Source organism: Coffea arabica, chromosome 3c (assembly GCF_036785885.1).
Source record: "Coffea arabica cultivar ET-39 chromosome 3c, Coffea Arabica ET-39 HiFi, whole genome shotgun sequence".
In the NCBI taxonomy this organism is placed as follows: domain Eukaryota; kingdom Viridiplantae; phylum Streptophyta; class Magnoliopsida; order Gentianales; family Rubiaceae; genus Coffea; species Coffea arabica.
The window spans coordinates 3,465,156-3,485,071 of record NC_092314.1 but is presented as its reverse complement, the minus strand read 5'-3'; the positions used below and the strand labels follow the sequence as shown (position 1 = coordinate 3,485,071).

Genomic DNA, 19,916 nt, shown 5'->3' with positions numbered 1-19,916 from the left:
GCACTCAAACTCACAAAGAGCCCCATCAAAAAACAATGCACCGACACCTATAAAATATAAGCTTAAAAAGCTTTAATGCTTTTGAAACTGTAAAAAGTTCTAAGAAGCTTTAGCTATAAATATGTTTGAATGATTCTATAAACTAAATATAGACAATAATCCAGATGAACCTGCCCTTTTGAAAACATCTGAAAAATTGTCTATATAGCAAATACAATGCAGTAGCTTTTTGCAAAATATACTTATCACTCAGCTCCTCAGCACAGCAATATAGAAAAAAAAATCCCTCGGCGCCCGCGTATTGCGCGAGGATCACCCCTAGTCTTAGCATTTGAAAAGGAAAACTTTCAGCTACTAAAAAGGAATTCTTAATTTCCCAAGGTATACATAGATTTTTTTTTTAACAAAGATATAATATGAAAAAGAAAAATAAAAGGTAAATTATGTTCAACAAAGTGTATAATAATTGGTAAACAAACAGTAGTATTATTATCCTTGTTATCTTCCGAAACAACCACAAAGGAATACCCAACTCTTGATTGGTTTTTTTTTTTTGTTACATTTTGGACAAAGCTTTTGACTTTTTTTTTTTTTTTATGTGCTAACAAAACTTTTGATTTATGGTATGAACTATGAAGAAGTGAGGAACACATTTTCAAGAAAGCACCAAAAAAAAGGGGAAAAATGCACTTTTCATCCTCATTGTTTAGGGCGTCGAACAATTTCGTCCCTAAAATTTCAGTCAAAATACATTTCATCTTTTAATTTTATAATTTCAACCAATTTCATCCCTGAAATTTCATGTAAATATATTTCATCCTCATATTTTCATAAATTTGACTAATTGAGGACAATTGATTGGGCTGTTAAGCAATTTGGATGAAATACCATCACTTGACCGCATCATTCTTATTAGTTAAAAAAAATGGATTAACAAAAATCTCAAAAATCGTTTAATTTACTTTCTCCTTTTCTTTAAAAAAAAAAAATTTTCAACCACTATTGCTCACTTCTTAATCACAAATTGAACAAAAAAATCAAGAGGAAATGAAGTCGTGAAGAAGAAACAACCCATTATAGCCAATTGGAGAAAAATTTCAAACAACTCATTGCAACCAATTGGAGAAAAAATTAATGTGAAAGAAAGAATTGTTTGGATTGTCATTTATTTGCAAAATTTTATTTTTTGACATCATATATGTGTTTTTCAAATCATGTATCTATCATCCAATCTATTTTTTTTTATTTCACATACATCATATCATAAATTTTTAAAAAAATCTCCCATTTAAACACACTCATTATTATTTTTGTAATTAAATCAATGACCAAATTAATTATTAGTAATATAAATATTAATGGGACCTGCTGGTGATGGAATGATATTCCATTCAAATTAGTTAATAATCATTCAATTATTTAAAGTTATGAAGTTATGAGGACGAAATGTGTTTGTATGAAACTTTAAAGATGAAATTGATCCAAATTATAAAATTATGAGGATGAAATATGTTTTCACTAAAATTTTAAGGATGAAATTGTTTAACAGTTCAAACATTAGGAATGAAAAGTACATTTTTTCAAAAAAAAAAAAAAAAAAAAAGGTTGAAGAATGCATTACTCCACATTACCAATTGAAACGGCAGATCGGGCCGGGTCGTAATCCAAACACAATAAAATCAGAATTGATAAATCCCCTCAGTTCCACTCTATAAAAACTCCCTGCTCTTCACAATTTAAATCCACCCTTTCCATTCCAAATCTTAAAACCGCGCTCTTTCTCTCTCTTCGGGCAACACGAAACACGCACATTTTCTTCTCTCTCGACGAATTTGAATAATGGCGATGCAGGCTTTCAAGTAATCTTCAAATGTTTCTACTAATCCATCAAAATTTTCAGTTATTCATTATTACATTCGGTTTTAAGTTCAATGTTTTCGTTTTTCTTATTCTTTTCTGTATTTAACTTGTGATCTCAGGTCCGAAGAACAGAGCCAGTTGCAGCTTGTTGAAAGAGAAGAGATCGACGATGAAGAAGACTTGTTCGAAGCCATTGACAAACGTAATCTCTCAAATGTTCCGTTATTTAGCTTAAAACCTTCATAGAATTCATCTTTTTTTACTGTTTCGGTGCGGTAAAATGTCTCTTCAAGTTTCATTTGCGACTCTGTTCTTAACTTTTGATTAATAGGTTAAACGATGTAGCTTCCGATTTGAGATAATCATATTCACAAAATTCATTATATTTTATTATATTTTTATTTACTTAACTGTGGAAGCTTTTCTTTGATCGTTTCGTTAACATGCGTTTAGCAAAATTTTCGAGTATATCAAATTTGAATCGGTCTCGGAACGGGAAAACGTTTCATCTTTTCCGACGATTTTGTCAAATTTTGGTGAACTAGGTAAACAAGTCTAAGTAGTTTCTTGTTTAATCTGGCCATTGTTCTGCAGTGTTCTTTAAGCTCGAATTTCCCTGAATAATCACTCTGTTTTCAATTACAGTTGATTCTGTGTCACGAGCTGACTTGCTTTTCCCTTTTCCGAGTCTATTTTCGTCTAGTTTCTACATAAATTGGCAGCTTGTGGTTTTCTCTCAAATTTTTAGCTGATAATATACTGTTAATAGATAAATACAGGATCCTGTTGCTTGGATATCTAAGTCAACTCCTGGTAAATGTGGCTTCGAGCATCCTGTTAATATCTGTTCTAGTGACCAAAACCATACTTAATTGTTCTGCATACTGAAAACAATGTTGTAATGAATTTAGTGTTTTTGTATTGATCGTCAGCTTGAGGATTATCAAATTTCCTTTTGATTTTCTGCCTGCCTTAGATTCTCAGCTGAGTTTTTACCACATTACTGATTCAATATGCTGAATGATCTTTCATTTTATTTTCTTTTCCTGGATATTTTCTTAATGATCTAACAGGAGTTTGTATTGGTTAAAAAAATCCAACATATGACAAGACAATTTCTTAATGTGTGACCTCATTATCTTGGTTCAAAAATCATGTTCTAACATTTGATGTTTGGTCGAATGTGCTGTGTATATCATAAGATCTCTGTTTCATTTTGTTCAAAGCCAATCATTGGTACACAGGAACCCTATCCCTAAATATTCATCATTGTTGAATTTTGGAGTTTAATACTTTTGTTGCTTCTGAGTTCTATATTTAACATCTATTCACTCAAACTCAAAACTATGCTCAATTGTTGCTTGTGATTACAAGCTAAAAATTCTGGTTTCACTGTGTATTGCCGAAATTCAGCACGGTGGAATGTTTATTGGAACTACTGCAGTTTTTCCAGTTCACGAACATAAATTGTTACAATTGTTCTGGCAGTGACAGCTCATGGAATAAATGCTGGTGATGTCAAGAAGCTTCAGGATGCCGGGATCTATACCTGCAATGGATTGATGATGCAAACAAAGAAGGTGAAAATATTACGTCAAATTTCGTAATTAGAATTCAATGCTTGGGTAGCTTTGTCAATAGCAGTTGCATTTGTTGTGCAGAGCTTGACTGGAATAAAGGGATTATCTGAGGCGAAAGTTGACAAGATTTGTGAAGCTGCTGAAAAGATAGTGGTTAGAGATTTAAGCATTCAATTAAACTGAGGCCTGTCTTGCTGCAACTTTAAGTTTGATTTTATCTAATCTGATTCTCCGTTGTTTTCTCAGAACTTTGGTTACATAACTGGAAGTGATGCTCTTCTTAAAGTAAGCACTCTTTTTAGATTCTTTTCTTCCTGAGCACTGCATAATCCTATCTGGCCTATTTTTTTGACTGGCTAAGATAAAGATCCAAGTATCTCTTTTAAGCAATGCTGAACTTATCCTGAAGATTCATGGTTATCTCCAATCTTTTTTTTTTTGGGGTTCAGAGGAAAGCTGTGGTTCGTATTACAACTGGAAGTCAGGCTCTAGATGAACTGTTAGGGGGTAAACAATGAAATCTAATGTTGTTTTACTGAATTAATATAAGCTGCTTTCATTTTAAATGTGCTTTTCTGCCCTAATTTGTCTAGGTGGAGTTGAAACATCAGCAATTACTGAAGCTTTTGGTGAATTCAGGTAAAATATGTGATGTTTACCATGACGCAATTACTTGAATCAAATCCTTACTGTTGTCATTTTGGTTTTGTTGTTCGTTTATGCTCGTAAACTCCGATCTTAAGTGCTTCTTCCTTTGACACTTCGATTCAGATCAGGAAAGACACAGCTTGCTCACACACTCTGCGTCTCCACACAGGTGTGTTTGTCATCCTTGCTCATAACCTGTGTAACAAATATGCACTTGATATGAATTTAATATTTTGCTGGATTCTAAAACTAGCTGTTCAATATTATTTGCTAGGCTCTTAAAATTCTTCGTGGTAACGTAGGTTGGACTTTTAGAGACGCAATAGCTTTCTTTCCATTGACTGATTTCCCTATACTTCCTGGTTTGAATTAATAATATCCACAATTGAAGTTTGGTTTTATGCATCTTTGTAATTTTGCAGCTTCCTGTTAACATGAGAGGTGGCAATGGAAAGGTTGCTTACATTGATACTGAGGGGACTTTGTATCCTTGCTATTTGTAGTTCTTAAGTTCTCTAAAATCACATTATCAGCCTCTTTACCAGCAGTGACTGGAAGGAGAACTGCTGATGAAGCTTTTCTCTTCGATGTTTATTTCCCTTGACTGAACTCACGTGAAGTCGACCTGATCGCATTGTGCCAATTGCTGAAAGGTTTGGCATGGATCCAGGAGCTGTACTAGACAACGTAAAGCTTGTTACTCAAACAACTTATGCATCCTTATGTTTTTTAGAGACTTGGCTCTTTTATCATCATCAAGCTCTGTTAATTATGTTTAATGATTGCTTTTGGTCCTTTGGATTGTGAAGATCATTTATGCTCGTGCATACACGTATGAGCATCAGTACAATCTGCTTCTGGGTCTTGCTGCCAAAATGGCTGAAGAGCCTTTCAGGCTTCTGGTAAGCCTCTGCTGTTAGCTTATAGAGATTAAGGCACAGACCTGAAGCTTGTTAGTTTAATTCTATCAACTGCATCATCAGATTGTTGATTCGGTGATTGCTCTATTTCGAGTTGATTTTACTGGAAGAGGAGAATTGGCAGACCGACAGGTTTACTACATATTACTTTACAATGCTTAATATAGTTACTAAGATTTTCTGTCTCCTAACCTCCACTAGACTTCTGTATGTGCAGCAAAAGTTGGCTCAGATGCTCTCTAGGTTAACAAAGATTGCTGAGGAGTTTAATGTTGCAGTATACATGACCAACCAAGGTACTCAAATAACAGAAGAGAGAAATAGAAAAGACAACCAGGATTTTAGTCCCTACAGAAGTTATCCATTATATGAGCTTTAATTTAACTGTTTAAGCTGTGCTTTTCAGTTTCATCAAACTAGTTCTTTATGCAATTAAAGCATTCGGGTTCAGTCTTGCATAAATCATTTCATACATTTTCTATAACATTTGGTTCTAATGTACAAAAATAAACTGGATTTTGCAGTTATAGCAGATCCTGGAGGAGGTGTCTTCATATCTGATCCAAAGAAACCAGCAGGAGGACATGTGCTTGCTCATGCGTCCACAATACGGTTAATGTTCAGGAAGGGTAAAGGCGAACAGCGTGTCTGCAAAGTCTTTGATGCACCAAATCTTCCTGAAGCTGAAGCTATATCCTTCCCACTTAATTTAACTTATTCAGTAATCATTATGACGTAGACCAATGATACCAGTTATCACACCAAAATCTATGTAAATGGTAAATATGGCTGTAATTACTAATTGCCCGAGTCTAAGCAAAAGTACTTCCAGATTGCACCCAAGATTTCCTTAACATGAAGCACGTCTTTCAGATAACTCCAGGAGGCATTGCAGATGCAAAGGACTAGAAGATATCCAATTTCTTTTCTGCAGCTTGGAAGTGGAAATGTTCATCACGTTATGTTTTATTGTTTAAGTTTGATCTTCATCCTGTACAAAGTGGCACAATGTGACTGGGACAAGTGTACATCCGTTACCCATTGCAATTATGTTGTGGTATTATGCCTAACACAACTTAGTCGTTGCACTCTACCATGTTCAGAACTTTTAGTCGAGCACATGACAAAAATAATGCTACAATGAAAGGCCTTAACCCAGTGCAGCAGTAAGAGACAGTGGAGAGCAATAGAGGCAAACCAACCGAGTACACACTGTCACAGGCCAGATTCAGGCCATGCCGTTATTTACACTAACAGATTCATCTACCATCCATCATAGAACAAAAATGAAGCACAGGAACAACATACGTATACGGTAATGGACAGTTTCCTTTAGAGCAAAGTATCTATTATTTCATATATCGAGTTTCTTTGAGGCCTTAAAGTGACCTCCCTTGGCGTAGTAAAGTGAAACCTAAAGAGTTAATAAAGCTCCAATGGCCACATCAAATAGATAGCTTCACTCTTAGGTGCAGTGTTTCTAACCATAAAATTAAGTAGCAACATAGACAAGCGATCAAGGATTGACCACGTTCACAAATGGACAGAAGATAAATGGAAGGCCAACAACTAACAATAGGCTAGCCACAACAAAAAATGGTGACCGAGCCTAGTAGTTTTGGGACCAGTTGGCAGCACTTCCAACTCTGGGCATTCCAGTACCCCCCTTCTTAGCTTCTGCATCCACCTTAAAGTTTGCACCACAAACTTCCCCAGAACTATCCACCCTTGGCACTGGCTTCAACTCATTGTGGGGGTGCTCATAGCTCCTCAACCCTCCCGAACTTGTGAAGAAGCATCCTGAAGTATAGAATACAAGAAGATGAGTCAGTGCTTCGCTTTTTGCCTCACCAATATAGAGCAGGGAAGATAGTGAGCCATGTTAGAAACAATAACAGAAGGCTAAAATAATAGAGAATGCTAGGAGAATGAAGCCACCATATTAGGCTTATAGAAAGCTTTTAGATAGACAATTAGGATGTTTTCCAGAAGGAAACTCAACCACAGCAGATGGAGCAAACTAAAACAAATCAACAATCAATAGACACTACAAATGGCAGGAAAATTCTTCATCGCACATATAAAACATAAATAAATATATTCCCGTCAATTCGTTAGTCATCAACCTATATTCCACATGCCCTTAATTATTCAAGCTAAAAGAGAACAGCTTAAAAATCAAACACAACTTGGCACTGGGATTATGCAAATGCTACCTTTGGGAAATGGTGCAAAGGACTTGCCACAGCCTTTTTTCACAACATCCAAATCAGTTGATACGACAAGATGGCCTTCAGAATCAGTTCCCCAAAAGAAGGGTACACTCCCATCAACATCCTATATCCAGAGAACACTAAAAATCAGCTAGATTCAATCAGAGCCCAAAGTAGTAATGAGCACAATCTACAGAAACAGGAATGACATAACCCAAGTAGGCAAACTTTATGGAATGACAAAAAAAAGGAGCAAGGAAAAGTTAGATAACATACAGCAGCCATAAAAGTAGTTTTTGCAGTGCTGTCATATAGGATGAATGCAAATTTCCCATGGATATCTCTAACAACTTGATCTGGAGGATAAGGACCTCGGTCCCTCAAGCTCCGGTAAGCCTCAATAACAATTATCACCTCATTTGCAATCTTATTTAACCCATATTGCTGCTTAAGATGCGCAACATTCTCAATATGGCCTTGGAACAGGCAGAAAATGTCATCAACAACTGCAAACAATCTGCCAGAATGGTAGAATAAGAATGATCAGTCCAATTGCACCAACCAAAATATTTACCTCCAAAGATTTGAGTATCCAACCATGCAACTTTAGCATAAGCAAATACAGGAATGAAAGAGAAACTAAAAACTACTTCTGCCCCAAAGAAAACCATTAATTGCTGTGATTTGATTCGAAAAATTGGCCATGGATTGCATTTAAAGGTAGGGAACTAATTCACTCTTGACCTTAAGTCATACACATTCTGGAGTCTAAACTTCATCATACGCAAAAGAACAGAAGGAATGTAGGTTGGTAGACTTAAGTTAGATCTCCTTTTATCATTCATCGCCTGATCATGACAGGGCTAATGAGAACACTAATTTACATTACAAAGTTGACCTCAAACATCACAAATATAACAACTAAGATTACTTCCAGATATTATCTCAAAAGCTGATCATCATTAAAATGATAGATTAACAATTAGATTAGCATACTTATTAGTAAAGAAACCTGAAAATCTTGAAGTACAAGAGGGGAAAACTGAATCAGAAGAAGACTACAGAGTCAAAGGGATTGACCAATGACCAGCAAAGAGACCGAAAAAATACTACAGCTGTCTATCAACCCCTAATTGAAAGAAAAACAAGAAGACTATCAGCTTCTTCTAATGGAAACGAAAATCATAGAATATTCTATAACATTATGGGGGAAAAAAACAACAAAAAATTGAAAAGGAAAATTAAGGAAGAAAACCCGAAAAGAGATCTATGTCCCTGGATCATCTTAAACTTACTCTACTAAACAACGAATAATAGTATTACCAATAAAACCAAACATGACAAAGACACTGTGCGATTAAGATCCAGAAAATCACCAAAAGTATCAGATCAAGAAAAAAACAAAATTTTTTAAGAAAAACCCAGAAAGAAGAAAAGAGTAATGCACCTGGGGAGCAAAGGGTTTTGCTTGTCGCTGGAGTAGGCCATGAATCCAGAAGAACCAAGATTAATTGTAACAGAGCCAGGTTGTAAAGATGAAAAATGCTGCGCCAAGAACCCATCTTTTAGTGCAGAAACTGACTCAGAATTTGGTGTCTGCAAAGCATCTGGGCTCTTCGCTACTGATTTTTCAAACACTGCCAACATCTTCTTCTTCTTCTTGTTATTGTCTTTCTTTTTTCTGATAAACGGACGCCTTTGGGAGGTTGGAAAGATTTTTAGAGAAAAGAATAACGGGGCACAGGCATCAAGGGCGATCAAGGTGGTTAATTATACTTTCAGCGAGGTGGATTAATTGACGAATTTACCCTTCGTAAATCCTATTGGATATTATGCAATATATCTTTTGCCCAGAATTGGTAGTCTAGCAATTTCTATAAACTTTTTTATTGTGAAGATTTGCGTTTTCAAAAAATCTATTTTCTCCGGGTGAAAAGAGTGCAAGAGTTTTCATGTTAGCATTTTTGTTGCATCCAACGGTGTAAATGCAATTAGTCCAAAATTATTATTCCTTTCAAAACCAGCAGATAACTATATGATATTAGATTCAAAATTTTTAACATAAATGATTTATGTGTGCATTTCAATTTTTTTTAATGGAGTTTTAATTATTGTAATTTACATTTCTTTTTTAACATAAAATCTTGAAAATATATACAAAGTTGTAATTATGGAACTTGTATATGTATACTTTTGAGCTAACCAGACTTTTAATATTTATCACAACTACTGCTACTTGTCAACATTATACAACTAAAGTTGGCCTTAAAATGAAGCATCACATGCCTTAAGACTATCAAAATTTGCAACTTCAAAAGCGTGCGTGTATGCATGTGTCTATATATATATATCCAATCCACATGCAACATTTGTAAATTGTTGAATGAATCCCAGTCAATAGCTCGGAAAAAGTCGGTGGCAACCAAAGGCTATGAAGCAACTACAGGGCATCTATGTAATTTCGGTTGCCTTTACGTTTTTAGTAGTAGATCAGTCGACGATAAAAATCTTATCCGCAAATTCGCGGCCAATAACGACAAAAGCACGGTCTTAACATTAGATCCCGTAAGTTGCTCTTCCTGTAAGTGGCCGATAAAATAATATTACCAAAACTACTACTAAGAAGATTGATTATTAGATATTGATTAGTCAATGGAATTTGGACACTAACGTGTCAATTTCTTGTTTCAAAAATCAATCTCTCATCACGCCTCCAAGATTCTCTGCAACTCTTGCCCTCTATAATAGATAAGGGACAGGAGCGATCATCAGAATGAACGACCACTCTTGAACTATTCACGATCAGATTTTGATCAAAAAAAAATATGCGATTTAGATCACTAGTTGTATATCGATTTTCACAACGTATATGGGATCCACAAAATTTTGTACTAAAGTTACACATTGTGCAAACAAAATTATATAATGTGCAACCAAAGTTACGCACGATTGAAAATCACCAAAACCGTCAGGAAGGGTTGCACTCACACGTTCCTGCCCCTTGTCCCTCTATAATGGTTGACACTCACACATGCCAACGCGGCATGTTAAGCCTAAAAACTTAAAGGGAAAAAAATTTTAGTGGGATTCTATCAAAAAATTAAAAATAAAAAAAAACTAGTAGAGCCTCTATTAAAGAAATGAGTTAAGTGATACGAAAAAAGCCTCTATTATCCAAATCTCATATTCTTAGGACAAGAGAGATTGATTGAACAATACGGAGAAGGCAGTGTAAGCGAAAAAATTCTGTATTCAAAACCTTCCACTTATACTTAAAAAACAAAAATCCCATACTCTTACAAGAGAGGTCCATGGCCCAACTACGAAATGCCAGTCTCTTTTATTTTTGGACTGGAGGCCACAAAGAGAGACACAAGATTCTCTGGGTCATCGGCTACAGATTGGGGGTCTGATTTAAACTAGTGCAACTCTTGAGTCATTCATCCGACCTTCATCCAGAAACATGACAACCAGATTTGTCGATCCAACAACTTACACACTGCATTATCCAAAAGTCTGAATGAGGCAAATAGACCTTCAGCTGCTTAGTAGTATTTCAGAATAGAATATATGAACCAGGCTCGAGGGAGTTACGCCAAGTTCCAACCTAAACTTCATGGTAGCTAAGAAGGATAAGATCTCTCGGGTAAAATCATTCATGGGGTCAATGACAATGAGTAGCAAATACCAAAAAAAAAAAAAACTCCGTGGACCAAAGCCAACATGAATACTAGCAGGGGTAGACAGTAATGTCACTTGGATGAGCTGATTCCTGCGACATTTTAATTAAACTTATGCGACTAATATTGTATTGCAAATCACGGAAATCATTTCGGGTAAAGTAAATCCACTATCCATCAGCATTTGCTCAGATGTTGGATGGACAACAAGTATTCTCCAGTCAGTTGTTTGGTACACTTAAGAAAAATGTGTCCGCTACCTCTTTCCAACTTACATTGCTACAGTTCCTTTGAGAAAAAAGAAAAACAAAACAACAAACAAATTGACCTAGCTTGGAATCCTCCTGGAATTCATCAGACACGATTGTAAGCAACTGACTTGCTAAACAAACGTCTTATGTATAGGACTTGAAGGGAACTTGCAAGAGCCAGCAATAAGTATTCTGTGGCGGTGTAAAATATAACACGCTTGCGTGTGCTCTCATTGGCTGCAGCAAAAAAAAAATGGTACCCAACATATAAGTTACAACCAATAAAAAAATCACGTCCACCACAAAGCAACCGATGAAAAACTAAAAATTCCACGCTCCTTAAAACCACCTAGTTCTGTTAAATTCTATTTCAGTTGTTTGACACATCAAAGTGACGCAGAAACTCTGGCAGAGGCCAAAGCACAGGGACAAACTATGGGGAAAAGACTTCAATTCAGGATATAGAGAGAAGGAGCTTACTATGGCGATGTCGAGCATCACGTGCTTTCAAGTACTTCTGCTCTGCTGTAACCGATTCCAATGCCTCCCTCAGTTCAGCAATTTTAACATTTATAGGATCCAAATGCTCTGCAGGATATGAAAGAAAAACCAATGTTTAGAAATTGACAATAACCTCCGTGAGAATGTTCAATGTATGCTTGCTGACACTACCAAATGCCGCCTAAAATACCTACAAGGAATCAACACCTTAACACCAAAAGTTCAAAATGGAATCAATAAAACTTGATTACGTTAAAATCCAAAGATAAATTGTAAAAGAAGCAGACAAACCATCTTTGGCCAGGTCATGTTCCGTTGGAATGTGGCCAACATGTATGTAGAAAGAGACTGTTTCTGGTGTTGAGTAAGGATTATGAAAACAAAACTTGTACATCCCGCTTCTTGGGGCCTTGAAATCAAACTTATCCCCAGAAGTTCCCCTTACACTGTGCACTTGATTACCCCCAGGAGCTGTCACCTGCAATTGGAAAGAGACTAGAGGATTTAATACTTAGTTGTTTCCCCATTCTCCATTTCTTAATTAACAAGTAGGTATTTGTGCATCTGTTATGACCTTGTCCCAGACAAGTAGTGCAAACATTCCCAGTTCATGTGGACACATTTACATTTCATTCCAAAACCAGACATGGTTCCAAATTTTACATTCTCCAACCAATTGAAAAATTTCAAACCTCAAAAGCTTAGGTTTTCTGAAGGGATCCTTTTTTATGACAAATGCTATTTCAACTATTAGGATAGTGCTGCAACATATAAACGTTTTCTAGTCCATGTTTCAATATTACGGATAGGTTCCAGTATGTTGAGAATAGACAATGAATGAATTGACATTAAGCACCATTGCTGATAACAAAAAATTGGAATGGTTTGATTTCAGATGTCATAAATGCCAACAGATATAGGGGAAAGACACACTGTTGCTGATCAAAGATGGTACCACATGAAGCAAGAGTGATACCAGAAAGGTTTTCTGGAATTGAAAAGGTGTCACAAGACATCCTTGGGAACCAAAAGGGGAACTAAACGTTTGTCAAACATAAAAGAAAGTACACAACACAATGTTGTCTGACTGCTACTTTAGTTCCTCAAACAGAAAGATATAAGAAATGTCATTTTAAAGGAGGAAACAAGAAAAGATAGGCAGTGAATACGTGATGAAATCAGGAGACCAAGAAAGAAAATGGAGCCACTTTCCTTATCTCAGGAATGACAAAATGATAAAGACTAAACATCTCAATCTACCTTGGTCTTTTACGAGCATTTACATGCAATTTTCATCATAAATTTCATCACACCAATTGCAAACAGTACAAGTAACTTTTCCTTTACCCTCTATTTCATCTACGAGTTGCATAACAACTAAATCTATTTGCATCTTTCGAATTTGTAGAAGAACAGTCAGCAGCACTCAATAAGAAAGTCAGGGTCCTCATAAATCAAACTATAGTTCTGCTCATAGTCACGTATCATCAACATCAAGCTTTACTTCTTTTTTTTTCATTAAACTACAACAATGATAAACACACGGTAGCTCCAAAAACCATTAAAGTATAGACTCAGGCTAAAATGTTAAATCAAGACTCCCCTTTTGTCCAATCTAAACTTAAAGTAATCATTTAACTTAACCATACTGACAAATTTCTTTCACCAGGTGTAAATTCCAGCATAGTTCATACTTACCCAAAAAAAAATTAATCTTTTTCGTTGTTTTTGTTTTTCTTCTCCCTTAATTTTGAAATTAAATATCTTAAGGGGGCAGCCAAAAAATTCAATCTTTTTGCAAGACAATACTGTACCCTTCATTCAACTAGAAACAAGTAGTACTAAATAGCAAGCCAATAAAAATGTATGGGAAAAAAAGAAAAGAAAAAGAAAACCATTTAAATATCAGCATGAAAGGTTTCAACTGATATTTAAAATAAAAAAAGGTACCAAAATTGCATAAAAATCCAGTTTTTTTTCCTAATGTAAAAATGAATTAAACACAATCCCACGTCAAATAACAACAATATTAGAAAAATGAAAAAGAGAAGAAGAGGGTTTACAGTTAAGTCGATGCCGGGGTGATCGGAGCTCCAGAAGATGTCATGATCGACGACTACAAAGTTGCCCGAAACGGTGTCGCCTTCGTAGAGGACGTATTCGTAGACGCATTCGACGTCGTTTACTGTCACGGACAGCGCCGAGACAGAGAGATTTCCGAGGAAGCTGAACAGCAGGAGCACCAAAAGCCCATACACCTTCGTGCACTGGATTCCATCTCTCCTCCTTTCCATCTTCGATGAATCGATCTCTTTTCTCCCTCTGCTTTCCGATTCTTCGACGAAGAAAAGTGATTTTCCTGTTTTTTTTTTTTTTTTGGGTTTTGTTTTTGTTTTTGTTTCTATTTTTTATTTTAAAATCCTCCAACTCTCATGATCTCATCTCTTGAGGAGGGAATAGTGAGTTAAAACATACTACTCCTAGAGAGCGTGAGGATGAGATGTCTTGAAAACGCTGTCGTATCCTGCTTGGCTTCTTTTCATGACATGGCGTCTAGTAATTGGATGTAGTTATGTGGCTTTGAGCTATAAATGAAGGCAGGCAAGAAAAATGACTAATTACACTTTGTACCACTAATATTTTTAGTATTTGTTTTTCTTCCTCACATGATGTTTTAATTGAAGAATTATACTTTTCTACACAATCTTTTCTTTTCTTTTCTTTTCTTTTCTGGACAAGAAAGAGCTGTGATTCAAGGAGCGAAGTACAAAAAGAAAGGTTTGAATATCTTGAAAATGCATGCATTGCTGTACAGCTGAGTTGGCCTCAAAGCATGGCTGCACAACTCCTCAACTAGTTTTGGCCCGGCTGCTCCATCAGGGAGCTGATATTGACCAAATCTTGGTAACTTTTCTTCTTACTACAATGTCACCTATCGTTGTCCGACATTGACTAAGCTAAATCAGTTAAAATTGTTCAGCTTTTGTTCGAGTAAAACAATTTTCAATATAAACGTATGAAGGCAAAGGTTTCTTGAAGTTAGCTGGCTATTATGAGACATTCTGATCTTATATTATTGTTTACCTTCTTCTTCTTTAGGGACAACTCGGATTAGCAACCTTGAGAATACATTAGCCGTGAAGCTTAACACAAGAGGATTTAAAGGAGATTTCTGCAGCAGTGCCAATGGATGAAGTGGCTGGTGCAAAGGAGCCGGAGATCATCTCCAAATACACCTGGAATTAAAACAGCTATCACACCTCCCCAAGAAAAAACAAGTCGACCTAGGGACCGTTTAAATCTACAGAGGAGTGCTGATATTTTGTGGCTTAATTTGTTTCAGAACCTACAAGTTGGTGTTTTACATACAAGTGGTTATTAGGATTATCAGAAAAACCGTTCTATCTTTTAAGATACATCTTCTTAGTGTATGCAGCAATTTATGATAGTTTTCTTTGCTGGATTCTTTCTGGTTTTTTTTTTTTGTTTTCTCAAGATTCTGAATAAAAGGAGCCTTATGCTTGAAGCTTCCAGTGTTACTAGCATGCCTGCCTCTTATATTAAAGTATAATGGAGAATGAATGTTCAGCCGATCACGTTAGAGCAAAGAAGCTGAGGGCCTTATTCTTCATTCATCTATTTCCAGTAGAGTAGTTTTTTTTTTTTTTTTGGTAGGGCGGGCAGGGTTCCTAATGCTCAATAGATCGTTAGCCCACCCTAACGTCTATTTTCTTGTCATTTACTTTTTATGGTCACATACTAAAGATCAAGTTCGGTTTGACCTCCTAATTTTCACTTCCCTTTCGTATTCATAAAATAAAATAAATTTATTGCTTTAAAAAAAGAAAAAAAGAAAAATTACTTGTGAAATTGTTCGCATCTTATCGTTGCCAGTTTTTGGTGTCTACCCGATCAAAGTTGAGGCTAAATGGACTTTTTTCCGAGTTGAGTTCAGACCGGACCATTGACAATCCTAACTCAAACACACGTGGCCACTACATATTACATATTACAGAATTTTTTTTTTTTTTTTGTGAAAATCATTGCATAGTACTGTTAATCGAGCCGAATCGAGTCGAGTATTTAGCTGCCGAGCTTGACTCGAGCTTAACTCGAGCCCAGGTCGAGCTTTCTCGACTAGGCGGGCGAGCTTTGAAATGTATTCGGACTCGGCTCATCAAATGGGACATGTGGCTCGAGCTCGACTCGATTATCACAAACGAGTCGAGCTTACAGCTCGAGCTCGTGTAAATTGACTCCAATAAAAGTCTATAATTTTCAATTTTTATATTTTTGAATTGTAAAATAACATATATACCCTTCCTTATTGAGTCTAATTGAGCCGCTCTGATGACAAACGAGTCGAGCTTACTCGCCTTGTTAATTAAACGAGTATATCTCAAGCTCGAGCTCGACTTGTTTACTACAATTAATGAATTGAGCTCGAGCCATATCGAATTGAGCTGCTCGTTCCATTTAACAGCTCTAAATTTGCACTACATATTACAGATTTTCACTTGCACGTTTCATTGAAAGTCATTGCATTGAATGGTTGATATTTTACTTCTCCTGGTTGCCGAACTTTGGGTGATAGAGGAGGTTTTTCAGCCAATACTAGATCTTGAGTTTTGGAGAAATTATTGACTTTCTTACAGTATCAAACTATCAAGCAGAGGTTAACATCTTGCTACTGCCTCAGCTATTTGTCCCTCAAAGAACTGCAATCCTAGATGGAATAGAAGATGGAAGAAAAGAATCAAATCCAAATTCCAAGAGTGAAGCTAAGTTCTCAGGGGCTAGAGGTAAAGAATTGCTTCAATTTTCACAGCCAACTTTGGTTTGATAATGAGAATTTATATCCATTAGTCACTAATGTTAGAAGATACCAAAGGTTAGCTAACATTCAGTGTGATCAGTACATCTCTGATTTTAACACTATCAAGAACTTGTGCAGTGTTTCTTGGGGTAAATAAATAGATGGAAGTGTTGTTTGTTCTGCATTCATCTGTTTCCTGTCGAGGGATTTTGAAGTGCTTGTCATTTGGGTCTTTTGCCGGGCTCGATGGATCATTGGTTCGGCCATCATACTCTGGCACGCTTACCAAAACTTTGGTTCTTAGACCCGATTTAAGGTGAAATTGGATAGTCATACGTGGAGAAGAAGCTTGGATTGCTCGTGAAATTCTTCATACCTTTAAATGTTTCCAACTTTTGTTTCTGCATGCCCAGTAGAGAGAGGAAATTAAGCGGTGTATATCGTCTTTTTGATGCCTTGGCTAGAGGTTTATTCTTTATCCATGATAACAAAGAAGCAAGTTTTCCCTGCTATTTCCAGTCCAATGGTAAATCCATTCAAGGACCAAAAGGTAATCTTGTAGCACTATTTTTAACTTTTAATTAAGAGACCAAGATAACATGTATCTGGTCCCTTAGTAATCCCTTGACAAGATTTAACAACAGTGTTAACTAAGAGAAATCTCAAGTGAGGAATATTATCCGTTCTTAGAACTTTGTTACTAGGGAAAAGTGAAATGGGTACTACGAGTAATAAGAACAAATACTTCATCATACTACATCCTATTGTACCCTATCATATGCTAAATGTTTTCATTGCAAGCTGCTAGAGCCTCCGTTTGATAATCAAGGAGGAAAAGTGTTCTAGGATGCTCAGTGTAGAAAGTGGTAACATGTATTGTGTAGAAAGTGGTAACATGTCAATACAGAAACCAGAGTGTGAAGAGTTTAATCAAGACAGGTACATTTTCATGTTGAATCGATGGCAGTGCGCAGAGTGCAGAAGCTAGTTACTAATTTCATAACTGGTGTTGCTTCTTTGATCTAACAGGTGTCAAAACTGGGATTTGGATGTGGGGGGCTTTCTGGCTATTATAATGCTCCTCTATCCCATGAAGAGGGATTTTCAGTAATCAAGGAAGCATTTGATAGAGGTATAACTTTCTTTGACACATCAGATGCCTATGGACGAAATAATGATAACGAGATCTTGGTCGGAAAGGTAAGTCGTTGGCTTCCAAAATTGAGCTCTAATTTCTTGTGACAATATTTATTGTTGTAATGAAGCAAACAACCAGAAACTTCAGAAAGATTGAAATATAATTAACTGCTATGAATTGGTAGATTTCTGAATCCACATTTTGTCCGGGATGTGTTGATGTAGAATCAAAAAATAGCAAGTCATAATGCTTATTCATCCTGTTCTCAAGGAATATTCTCAGTCTTTTGAAAGTCACTTTTCAAAGTGATGTCTCAAGTTGTATTTCTTGTGTTTTCAGGCTTTAAAGCAGCTTCCTCGAGAAAAGGTTCAACTAGCAACAAAATTTGGCATTTCTGTACTTCCTGAAAGTACAAAAGCAATGGGGTTGGTTGATCAAATTCGTATCACCGGTACCCCTGAATATGTTCGCAAATGTTGTGAAGCTAGTCTTAAGAGGCTCGATGTGGACTATATTGATCTGTACTATCAGCACCGTGTAGATGTTTCAGTGCCAATAGAAGAGACTGTAAGCATTCTTGAGTTATTTGTTTATTGTTCTCACGGCTTTGAACTGCTAAACTTGAATGATAATCTTGAATTCTTTGCCGAGGTAGATGGAGGAGCTCAAAAAGCTTGTGGAGGAGGGGAAAGTAAAGTACATCGGACTATCTGAAGCTAGTCCGGACACAATAAGGAGAGCGCATGCTGTACATCCTATTACAGCCTTACAAATGGAATATTCTTTACTGTATCGTGGAATTGAAAAAGAAGTTATTCCACTTTGCCGGTTGGTAACGATTACATGCAAGTTTTTTACCATCTGCAGACTTGCTCCGAGTTTTATTTCAGTGAAAAATACACGTTTTCAAAGTCCTAGTCTTATTTATAATTAGTCGGAAGTGATGGCACATTTTATAGACTGGCGAAACCTAAGTCTTGTTTCTTTTTGTGCAGAGAACTTGGTATTGGAATTGTGGCATATTCCCCTCTTGGTCACGGGTTTTTTGGAGGGAAGGCAGCAGCGGAGAGTATCAATTCAGAAAGCATATTGGTATGTCTTTATTTTCTGATATGTTCTGTGTCAGGTCTCATCATGAAAATGCAAGAGCAAGACTCTAAGGATGAACCTGTCTTTTCTTTAACCTACATTGATGGTCACAGAGGGAATCTTTAGCCCACTTTGAGAGGATTATCGTGTAATGACATTTATCTGCAATAACATTATTGTCTATATCAGATAATTTTCGTCACCTATGATGGCATTGAATGATTTCCTTTATTGCTTATTTTAGGTTTCTAAGCTCATTTTGAATCATTCATTCATAGGGTTCAATTCCAATGTTTGCTGGAGAGAATTTAGAAAGGAACAAAGTTCATTATGCCCGCATAGCAGAATTAGCAATAAAACATGGCTGCACGCCCTCGCAACTAGCTTTGGCATGGCTCTTCCATCAGGGAGATGATGTTGTACCAATTCCTGGTAAGTTATTCCCATATGGCATCTTGCATTTTTTTTCCCCATTGAACAAGCTAATTAAAGTCTTTTGCATTATGACGCACTACATTTCAATCTTAAGTTTATTTTCAATGTTGGTTTGACAAAATTGATGAATAAAATTGGATTTAGGGAGCTCTTATTTAACTACAATATGCAGTAAAATCAATTTTGTTTGGCTAAATAAGAATCAGTTTGTCGACAAGCCCCTGACCAACACTACTGGCTCTGATGGTGTGTGGAGTTTTTTATTGTCACCATAATCTTGTGCAGGTACAACAAAGCTTATGAATCTTGACAACAACATCAGATCTTTGGTTGTGAAGCTTAATAAAGAGGATTCGAAATCAATCTCTGAAGCAGTGCCAGTCGATTCAGTCGTTGGTGAAAGACAACTGCCTTACATGTATAAATACAGCTGGGAGTTTGCAACAACACCACCCAAAAACAAGAATTCGTCAGCCACATAATTCCACGCATTGAAATCTCTGGAGTGCATGCAGGATTCATCCGAGTTTCTTACGGTGTGTGTCCCAGAAATCATTAGTTGAATGTGAGTTGGATGGTTTTCTCTTATAAATAACTGATCATGTAACTGGTAATTATAAATCTTTTTATTGCATCCAGATGAACTGGAATATGTCAATTACTTGGTGAGCTACCATAACGGCTTATATTATTGTGTATCCAAAACTTCCAGGTCTTAAAATCTTAATCTAGCCATATAATTTTACTGTATATAAAAAGCTTTAGATTCATGGAATATTGAAATT

At 36.2% G+C, this 19,916-nt stretch overlaps 4 protein-coding genes across 5 annotated transcripts; 2 read left to right on the top strand and 2 right to left on the bottom strand.

Moving 5' to 3' along the window:
- Nucleotides 1–1,729: 1,729 nt before the first annotated feature.
- Nucleotides 1,730–6,099, top strand: LOC113734180 (meiotic recombination protein DMC1 homolog). Its single transcript, XM_072081870.1, has 14 exons — nucleotides 1,730–1,859; nucleotides 1,980–2,062; nucleotides 3,349–3,440; nucleotides 3,522–3,593; nucleotides 3,687–3,725; nucleotides 3,890–3,947; nucleotides 4,034–4,079; nucleotides 4,212–4,257; nucleotides 4,511–4,572; nucleotides 4,709–4,775; nucleotides 4,898–4,990; nucleotides 5,072–5,140; nucleotides 5,226–5,304; nucleotides 5,533–6,099. The coding sequence occupies exons 1-14, from the start codon at nucleotides 1,840–1,842 to the stop codon at nucleotides 5,745–5,747; spliced, it is 1,041 nt and encodes a 346-aa protein (XP_071937971.1). The 5' UTR covers nucleotides 1,730–1,839; the 3' UTR covers nucleotides 5,748–6,099.
- Nucleotides 6,100–6,319: 220 nt separating this feature from the next.
- LOC113734181 (stem-specific protein TSJT1-like) lies at nucleotides 6,320–9,061 on the bottom strand. Its single transcript, XM_027260559.2, has 4 exons — nucleotides 8,669–9,061; nucleotides 7,498–7,738; nucleotides 7,225–7,345; nucleotides 6,320–6,808 (listed from the first exon to the last, which is right to left on the bottom strand). Exons 1-4 carry the CDS (start codon nucleotides 8,866–8,868, stop codon nucleotides 6,618–6,620), a joined length of 753 nt encoding a protein of 250 aa, XP_027116360.1. The 5' UTR covers nucleotides 8,869–9,061; the 3' UTR covers nucleotides 6,320–6,617.
- Nucleotides 9,062–11,051: 1,990 nt separating this feature from the next.
- Nucleotides 11,052–14,097, bottom strand: LOC113734179 (transmembrane emp24 domain-containing protein p24beta3). The gene is made up of 4 exons (XM_027260557.2): nucleotides 13,717–14,097; nucleotides 11,945–12,131; nucleotides 11,633–11,740; nucleotides 11,052–11,389 (listed from the first exon to the last, which is right to left on the bottom strand). The coding sequence occupies exons 1-4, from the start codon at nucleotides 13,945–13,947 to the stop codon at nucleotides 11,256–11,258; spliced, it is 660 nt and encodes a 219-aa protein (XP_027116358.1). The 5' UTR covers nucleotides 13,948–14,097; the 3' UTR covers nucleotides 11,052–11,255.
- A 1,986-nt stretch (nucleotides 14,098–16,083) lies between these two features.
- On the top strand, nucleotides 16,084–19,858 carry LOC113734178 (perakine reductase). 2 transcript variants are annotated; one of them, XM_027260554.2, is made up of 8 exons: nucleotides 16,084–16,455; nucleotides 16,608–17,019; nucleotides 17,499–17,669; nucleotides 17,947–18,174; nucleotides 18,263–18,435; nucleotides 18,603–18,699; nucleotides 18,975–19,128; nucleotides 19,417–19,858. In XM_027260554.2, exons 2-8 carry the CDS (start codon nucleotides 16,921–16,923, stop codon nucleotides 19,611–19,613), a joined length of 1,119 nt encoding a protein of 372 aa, XP_027116355.1. In that variant the 5' UTR covers nucleotides 16,084–16,455; nucleotides 16,608–16,920; the 3' UTR covers nucleotides 19,614–19,858. The 2 variants fall into 2 exon arrangements, with proteins under 2 accessions (XP_027116355.1, XP_027116357.1); XM_027260556.2 differs by lacking the exon at nucleotides 16,608–17,019 and having other exon boundaries at nucleotides 16,087–16,455.
- The last annotated feature ends 58 nt before the right edge of the window (nucleotides 19,859–19,916 follow it).

Excerpts from the sequence above, each read along its gene's own strand:
- LOC113734178 (XM_027260554.2), top strand. The coding sequence starts at position 16,921 with ATGCCTTGGCTAGAGGTTTATTCTTTATCCATGATAACAAAGAAGCAA. Across the intron at positions 17,670-17,946 it reads ACGAGATCTTGGTCGGAAAG|GCTTTAAAGCAGCTTCCTCG; the intron begins GTAAGTCGTTGG and ends TTGTGTTTTCAG. Across the intron at positions 19,129-19,416 it reads TGATGTTGTACCAATTCCTG|GTACAACAAAGCTTATGAAT; the intron begins GTAAGTTATTCC and ends AATCTTGTGCAG.
- LOC113734180 (XM_072081870.1), top strand. The coding sequence starts at position 1,840 with ATGGCGATGCAGGCTTTCAA. Across the intron at positions 2,063-3,348 it reads GTTCGAAGCCATTGACAAAC|TGACAGCTCATGGAATAAAT; the intron begins GTAATCTCTCAA and ends TTGTTCTGGCAG. Across the intron at positions 4,080-4,211 it reads GAAGCTTTTGGTGAATTCAG|ATCAGGAAAGACACAGCTTG; the intron begins GTAAAATATGTG and ends ACTTCGATTCAG.
- LOC113734181 (XM_027260559.2), bottom strand. The coding sequence starts at position 8,868 with ATGTTGGCAGTGTTTGAAAAATCAGTAGCGAAGAGCCCAGATGCTTTG. Across the intron at positions 7,346-7,497 it reads AAACTACTTTTATGGCTGCT|GATGTTGATGGGAGTGTACC; the intron begins GTATGTTATCTA and ends CTCTGGATATAG. Across the intron at positions 6,809-7,224 it reads CTTTGCACCATTTCCCAAAG|GATGCTTCTTCACAAGTTCG; the intron begins GTAGCATTTGCA and ends TCTATACTTCAG.
- LOC113734179 (XM_027260557.2), bottom strand. The coding sequence starts at position 13,947 with ATGGAAAGGAGGAGAGATGGAATCCAGTGCACGAAGGTGTATGGGCTT. Across the intron at positions 12,132-13,716 it reads ACCCCGGCATCGACTTAACT|GTGACAGCTCCTGGGGGTAA; the intron begins GTAAACCCTCTT and ends TTCCAATTGCAG. Across the intron at positions 11,390-11,632 it reads TGATGCTCGACATCGCCATA|CCAATGAGAGCACACGCAAG; the intron begins GTAAGCTCCTTC and ends TTTTTGCTGCAG.